Below are 8,140 nucleotides of genomic sequence, written 5' to 3' on the forward strand. Positions count from 1 at the left end.
CAGCAGATTCTCAGGTATCTCACAATGGAAACTTGGTTTCATGATTTGGATTCCTGACAGTTTTAAAGAACTTTTTAGTTAAAACAAGCCAGACACTTAGTTAACTGATTAGTATTTTAGTGTTCAAAAGATGGTATTTAGTGTCTTTTAGCAGAATTGGTTCCATGATTTAAAAAAAAAAAGAGATTTGGATTCAAGAACTGTTTAGTTAAAACAAGCCAACACAATCATCTACACACTATCTCATTCTCATTGGCATTTTAGTGTCTTTTAAAATATGCTATACAGAGCATTGTGCTGATTATGAATTATGAAAAATAAATATTAGACTAAGCAACCACAAGGATGAGAATTTTTATGTTTGACGATCAAATATACACCACACGTTAATTTTCAGACATTTTTATTCCATACTTCACAGTAACATAGTGTTTTTGTTGTCAGTGGATTTGAAATTAAAAACAACAGCTGAGGTCAGTTTATTAAAATATTTTATATTTTAATTCAAATGAAAGTATGATTATGAGGTATTATTGTAGAATCATTCAAACGGTCCACATTTCCATTCTCCCAACCATGGAGGTCCACGTTGACCTTTCCTGTAGAACATAAGAAAAGCATTTAATTCTTAACTGCAAAGTAAACTATGAAATGTATTTATTAAATTTAAGCTTATATTTTAAATGTTTATGTAAGCCTGTTTTTTTTTTTTTTAGGTAAATGAACGTGCGCCAATTCTGAGAACTGACTAAAGCCATATGATGAGCTCACCCATTAGACCAGAGGGTAACTGGCTGCAGTAGCGATGCCACATTGGTTGTTCTTGTTCCTGGACATCAGGATGTAGCCATTTTCACCCCATCCCAGACCCCAGCTAAAATCACAGCAGTTTGAGGTTTTTAGTTGTTTTGTTTCTTTTCATTTGTGTACTTTTTTATTATTATTAAATTTTGTTTCATCATCTTGTGCTTTTTTTCTTAACCTGTTCTTGACAATCCAATAGTTCTCTCCACTCAAACTTCCATATCCAACAGCCAGGACGCCATGATCTAAGTCAGAGCTGCTGCATTCAGGCTCATCGTAGATACCTAGAAATATTTTTTTATTAAATTAGCCAGCAAATTTCTAATTAAAAGCTGAATAAATAATGAATAAAAATGTCACATTTAAAATCTAACACCTAAAAAACAGGTGATGACACTTACCTGATTCATAGAGCTGAAAGCTGCTGTGCCCAGCATCGATGGCAACAGATACAGGGCCGATTGTGGCAACAGCCTCCTGTAGTGCACTTTCATCCCCACTGGCAACATCAACATATCCTGTGCAGGTGGCACCCACAGTACTCGGGTTAAAACGGCACTGATCATCCTGCGTGGAGAATATTGATGAGCAAAAATGATTCAAATTCTTTTTAAAAATCAGCTGAAGCATTACGGTCAGAATTATTTATTATTTAAACATTCTTAGGACTCACAATGGCCTCATACGGGTAGGACTCCTCTGTATCCAGACCCCCATTGGCTTCAATGTACTGGAAGGCCTGGTCCATCAGTCCACCACCACAGCCCATGTTCCCAAAAGCACCAGAGCAGTCCACCAGCTGCTGCTCACTTAGGGACACCAGTTTCCCTGTCATCTTGAATGTCTGACCCTCAAGGGAACCAGTCTGAGAGACAAAAGAGGGAGAAAGGTTAAGAATGCTGAACTGGACTATATGGATTCTATAAGCATTTTTCATATAAGATCTGTTTATTAAGGCAAAAATGTGAGTCTTACTGCACTGAAGGCCCAGCATGATCCACAAATCATCTGGTCTTTAACATCGGTCACGTAGCCCTTGTCCCTCCAGTCCACGGAACTGGGCAACACAACAGCATCCTTCAGCCGGAAGAATGTAGCACCACCACGGGCCTTCGTGTTATTCATGGAGCCCAGGCATCCATGGAACGCCACCTGTCTGTATTCCTCATTGCTCTGAGAGAGGACAGAAGGAAGAAATGTGACGAATTCTAAAGTTTTGTGTAAGAAAAAAAATGTAATGAATTAGAGCATTAATTTTATATATTATATTAATTTCTATAACTTTATTAAAATATTACAAAATAATATCATAAGAAAACATAAAAAATACACTACACATTCATAATCAGTTTTCTCACTTATTATTATGATGATTATTATAATGACCTGATTATTATAATGTTTCTGTGTGTGTGTGCGTGCGTGTGCGTGTGTGTGTGTGTGCGTGCGTGCGTGTGTGTGCCTGGTATTCTCTACATTATGAGAACCAAATGTCCCCAGAAGTATAGTAGTACCAGTAAAAAAAATGTAGGACATTTTTAGGTCCCATGAGGTTTAGGGGTAGGGGTAGGGTAGGTACGGGGATATAAAATACAGTTTGTACAGTAGAAAAACCATTACGTCTATGGAATGTCCCCATAAAAAAGGGAAACCAGTGTGTGTGTGTGTGCATGTTTATGTGGTTTATGAGGACACAAATTTGATGTATGTATTTCAAGTATGACATAGGTATTACAACGAGAAGGTGATTTATGAGGACATTTTCATTGTCCCCGTAATTCAAAAGGCTTATAAATCATTCAGAATGAGTTTTTTTGAAAATCTAAAAATGCACAAAGTTTCCTGTAAGGGGTAGGTTTAGGGGTAGGGTTGGTGTAGGGCAATAGAAAATATGATTTGTAAAGTATAAAAACCATTACGCCTATGGAGAGTCCTAAAAACCAACCTGTGTGTGTGTGTGTGTGTGTGTGTGTGTGTGTGTGCGTTTAAATTTTTTACCATGTCAGCAAAGTATGTCATGCCAAGCCTGTAGGATTTGATGCTCTGATCTGCCATCATGTTGTGGACCAAAACCAGTTTGCGATTGGACAACCAGGTCTGCTTATGCTGAGATTCTTCCTCCACAGAACGGTAGATCTTACCTGATGTTTGACAGAAAATAAATATCTTAATAAATACATTTATAACACAGTGAATTTGATTATAGTTATTTGTGATGTTTAAAAAATAATTTCAAAAAAATTTCACTATAACGTTTCACATGTTTAAAAAAAACATGAGTGTCAAATAATTTAACAAACAATTTTGTATTTTTTTAAACATCAATAAAAAAAATTCAAGAATCTTCTGAATTTGTTTAATGACTTTTGTTTTGATTCAACAGGAGGCATATGTGACCCTGTACCACAAAACCAGTCATAAGGGTCAAGTTTTTGAAATTGAGATTTATACATCATCTGAAAGCTGGATAAATAGTCAAAAATGAAGTTCATGGAACATGCTTAATTCTTAAATACTTCAACCAGGTCTGCTTACGGTGAGACTCTTCCTCCACAGAACGGTAGGTTTTACCTGATACACACAAGCACAAGGTTTTGCTGTTAAAATATTTCAACAGACATTTGTAAAAAAATAAAAATAAATAATAATAATAATTATAAAATAAAAAAGAATATCTAATGTAAAATATTAAATACATGAAATGTGTATACTAAATGCAAATATTTCAAAATGACGTTTGACAGAAAATAAATATCTTAATAAATAAATTTTAACACAATGAATTTGATTAGTCATCTGTAATGTTTAAAATATAATTTCACAATTTAAATAAAACATGAAAAAATTATTTGACTGTCAAACTATTTAACAAACAATTTTGTCTTCTTTTTTTATGTTCAGGCATTACCTGAATTTGTTCTGTTCTGATTCAACCAAAGACATATTTTCACATTCCTTAAGCAACCTGTTGAGCTACAGGTATACCTGTAACCCTGGAAAAGTTACTCTGTGTCAAGTGCTGAGTTAGATTAAGTCATTTCTCAAATACACTAGAATAAAAACCTGAAGTGATAAAGCACACAGTGAACAATGTGTGAGATTCATCAAAACTCTTCTGTCTTTGATTGATTGTCTGAATGGCTTCTGTGTCTGTTATGTCTAGTTCAGTATTCTGCCAGTAAAAAAACCCAATGAATCTCTTTTCCTAAGATTTTAAAGAAGATTTAGATCAAACTAAAGAAGGAAACTCTCTTACCAAATTTCATTTTCCATGCGTGAAACTCCATGTCCTCCAGAGAAAGACTGGCAGCACTGGCAACAGCCAGAAAAGCAGCGGCAACAACCAAAAACCTCATCCTGCTCAGAGAAAGAGAAGAGACAAGTGTGAGGTGAGACAAAAGGTGCACAAGATAAAACAGAACAGAGTGTCTAACGTCACTGTTTCATTTCTTCTGTCACACTCCCCCACATTTTTCCTCAAACTGTATTTTTTTTAAATCTGGTAAAACCTGAGTACTTACTTGTGATGGTACGTAGAATATATGTTTCCTTGATGTCAGTCACCCAGCCTGTCAGTGTTTACCAGAATGAAGATCTGAGTTTATATAGGAGGTTTTAGTGCCTCTGATCAGGTGCCTTTAAAATAAGTGATGCTGAGTGCAAAAGAAAAAAAGGGGAAATTATGTAACAATTGTCTGTGACGAGTAAGAGTGTAATGTTGGGGAACACGCTTTGTGGAGGGAAGTTTCCTGTCAACGTCAACTGGAGATTCTTTTCTTCTTTCTTTCATCTTTTACAGTGTATTTATTTGATTGTGTCTCAGCAGTATATGAGTTGCGTTTTTGTTATTCAAGGCATATAAAAAAACTGTTAGCAGTCATACCAATGACAACACCGCAAACATAAATATTTTGTTGAAGTTGCACATTTTCCTGCACTTCCAGTAACAAACTGCATGTGACATATTCTTTCAGAACTGGTATGCATGTGTATATATGTGTCTATGTCCATATGTGTGCGTGTGTGTATACAGGCTTAGCTATATGGCCTATGAGGAAACATTTTGACTTAATCTGAAAAATGCAGGAAACATTCTCGTTTGTAACAAAAATGACATAAATAAAGTTTTTACGAGATATATATATATACATCGAATGTAGTGAAAATGACCTCAGAGGAAGCTTAGCAGAAGCTTTAAGATAATGTACATGTACGATTAGCGTAATTTTAAACTAATTTTTAAACATGCTAGAAATGGGATAATGTTACAGAGAGGTCTTCTAAAGGAGGATAATGACAGGCTCACTGAACATTGTCCAGTGACAACAAAAGTCTATGCTATTGCCCTTTATGAGTGAATTTGTGTAGGTTAGTATGGCTTTGTGTGCCCTTGTAACTTTTTTTGTAGCTCAGATAAAAATGTATACCTTAGGATGAAGACATCTGTCATATGGCTGAATGTAAATATGTGATTGAGTGCTGTTTCATGTCATCAATCCATGAGCTGATCAAACAAAAACATGATTACAAGAAACGTAGCATGACTGTAAATACTTTAAGAGCTTTAATGTATAGCCCTACAAATCAGGCAATGTTTATGTTAACCCAAGAACACAACACGAAAGTTAATCAAAATTCATTTTAAAAAGCTCTAAGCGAATATCATCAACTTCCCTGTCAACACATTCTCATGTGCAATTTTCCACATGGTTTTTACTACACATGATGATGATTTCTGGGTTTTTCTTTTAACTCATTTTCTCTTCTCTGCCTGTAAGCATTGTGATTAATGTGGCGTTTGATTTCCTGTGAATGTGAAATACCATTTGAGTGGGAAGATTCAGATTACTTTGAATTACACATAGCTTGTCTCGATTTCTTTGAAAGGTTTTACCAAACCCCAGACATCCTGTTTACATCAGTCTTGGGAATAAAATGTGAGTCTCTTTTTCTCTTTCATATTGTCTCATAATATCTTTTTGGCATTCTCTCGGATCATGAATTCTGTGAAATATGGACTCAAGGCCACTTTAAAGATCGTTAATGTGTCTCTCTCAGCTGTTTTTACACTGTCATGATAGAGATAAAAGGTCAAGTGACAAGGCACAGCAGAGTTGAAGAACATGGCAGATGTGGTTTTAGGGTAACATGCTGCAGTTCTCTTAATGACAACTGGACAATGAGCTCTTTTGTGTTGTAAGTGGGCAAAAGTACAGAGCTCATCTTGTTTTGTGCGTGTGTTTTGTCGTGGTTTAAAATGTATATATGTAGGCATTTGTGTGTGCTCATGTGTTAGTGCTTAGTGTACATTTTATGTATGTGTATGTATCTGCGTGTGTATCTTGTTTGTGCATAAACTTGTTTTGTTCCTCATTATTGTCTATCATAATAATTAAGATTTGTAATGTTTTTGAAAGAAGCCTCTCACCAAGGCTCCACTTATTTTATCAAAATACAGTAAAAACAATTACAATGTAAAAAAAATGTTCCATTTGAAAATATTTAGAAATGTATTTTATTCATGTGATGACAAAGCTGAATTTCAGCAGCCATTGCTCAGGTCTTCAGTGTCACATGAACCTTCAGAAATCATTCTAATTAGCTGATTTGAATATGCTGAATTCAAACTGGCCATATAGTTTGTATCATAGTAATGTTGCATACTGTATCATAATAATGTTAATGATGATAATAATCTATTTCACTTTTTGATTTCTGTTTATTTTTGTACTATTTTGATACTGTAGGACCACCACTTAAATCTTTGGCGTAGAATCTAGGCAAACCCAGTTGAAATGACTGATATAAACCACACTAGGTATTTGAACTCATGAGAGAAGCCACCAGATGACAGAAAACCACTTACTTGCTGTATTTCTGATCACATGTTTGAAGTATACAATCTTTATAACTTGTGTAAAGTGACTGACTGTATCTGTGTCCTAAAAACCTAGACAGACAGATGACCAGACATGATCTGCCCACAAAAAATATTTTCACATAAGAGCTTTTTACCATCTAACACATGAATGCCATATAACAACAACATAACTGTTTAACCATGTGACTTTGCCAGATTTGAATGTTTTTCAGAGATTGTTTCTCAACCAATACAAACAATACTTTGCGACTGACCTACAAATCAGAGTTTGTGGTTGTTAAGTTGACCCTTACCACTTTTTTGCACAATTTTGTATACTATAATAACTGTATTATTATTTGTTTTATGCAATTTATATGTAAATCAGCATGCTTACACCATTTTCCACCAAGTTTGAAAATCAATTACAACAATTGACCAGTAGAGGTCGTTTTTGTTTCTGTTCATGTAAGTGTGAAACACCTGACAAAACCTTAAAGGGGTCATATGATGTTGCTAAAAAGAACATTATTTTGTGTATTTGGTGTAATGAAATGTGTTTATGCGGTTTAAGGTTCAAAAAACACATTATTTTCCACATACTGTACATTATTGTTTCTCCTCTTTTTGTACTATTTTGATACTGTAGGACCACCACTTAAATCTTTGGCGTAGAATCTAGGCAAACCCAGTTGAAATGACTGATATAAACCACACTAGGTATTTGAACTCATGAGAGAAGCCACCAGATGACAGAAAACCACTTACTTGCTGTATTTCTGATCACATGTTTGAAGTATACAATCTTTATAACTTGTGTAAAGTGACTGACTGTATCTGTGTCCTAAAAACCAAGACAGACAGATGACCAGACATGATCTGCCCACAAAAAATATTTTCACATAAGAGCTTTTTACCATCTAACACATGAATGCCATATAACAACAACATAACTGTTTAACCATGTGACTTTGCCAGATTTGAATGTTTTTCAGAAATTGTTTCTCAACCAATACAAACAATACTTTGCGACTGACCTACAAATCAGAGTTTGTGGTTGTTAAGTTGACCCTTACCACTTTTTTGCATAATTTTGTATACTATAATAACTGTATTATTATTTGTTTTATGCAATTTATATGTAAATCAGCATGCTTACACCATTTTCCACCAAGTTTGAAAATCAATTACAACAATTGACCAGTAGAAGTCGTTTTTGTTTCTGTTCATGTAAGTGTGAAACACCTGACAAAACCTTAAAGGGGTCATATGATGTTGCTAAAAAGAACATTATTTTGTGTATTTGGTGTAATGAAATGTGTTTATGCGGTTTAAGGTTCAAAAAACACATTATTTTCCACATACTGTACATTATTGTTTCTCCTCTACGCCCCACCTTTCTGAAACGCGTCGATTTTTACAAAGCTCATTGTTCTGAAAAGCGAGGTGTGCTCTGATTGGCTAGGTATCCAGTGC

The 8,140-nt window shown here is 34.8% G+C and overlaps 1 protein-coding gene across 1 annotated transcript; it reads right to left on the reverse strand.

Annotated features, from left to right (window-relative positions):
- Nucleotides 1–405: 405 nt before the first annotated feature.
- LOC107583500 (cathepsin L1-like) lies at nucleotides 406–2,838 on the reverse strand. The gene is made up of 7 exons (XM_016269723.1): nucleotides 2,803–2,838; nucleotides 1,780–1,977; nucleotides 1,478–1,669; nucleotides 1,206–1,371; nucleotides 983–1,088; nucleotides 772–874; nucleotides 406–599 (listed from the first exon to the last, which is right to left on the reverse strand). The coding sequence occupies exons 1-6, from the start codon at nucleotides 2,821–2,823 to the stop codon at nucleotides 775–777; spliced, it is 783 nt and encodes a 260-aa protein (XP_016125209.1). The 5' UTR covers nucleotides 2,824–2,838; the 3' UTR covers nucleotides 406–599; nucleotides 772–774.
- Nucleotides 2,839–8,140: the final 5,302 nt, after the last annotated feature.

This window comes from Sinocyclocheilus grahami, unplaced genomic scaffold (genome assembly GCF_001515645.1).
Source record: "Sinocyclocheilus grahami isolate Dianchi unplaced genomic scaffold, SAMN03320097.WGS_v1.1 scaffold4.1, whole genome shotgun sequence".
Taxonomy (NCBI): domain Eukaryota; kingdom Metazoa; phylum Chordata; class Actinopteri; order Cypriniformes; family Cyprinidae; genus Sinocyclocheilus; species Sinocyclocheilus grahami.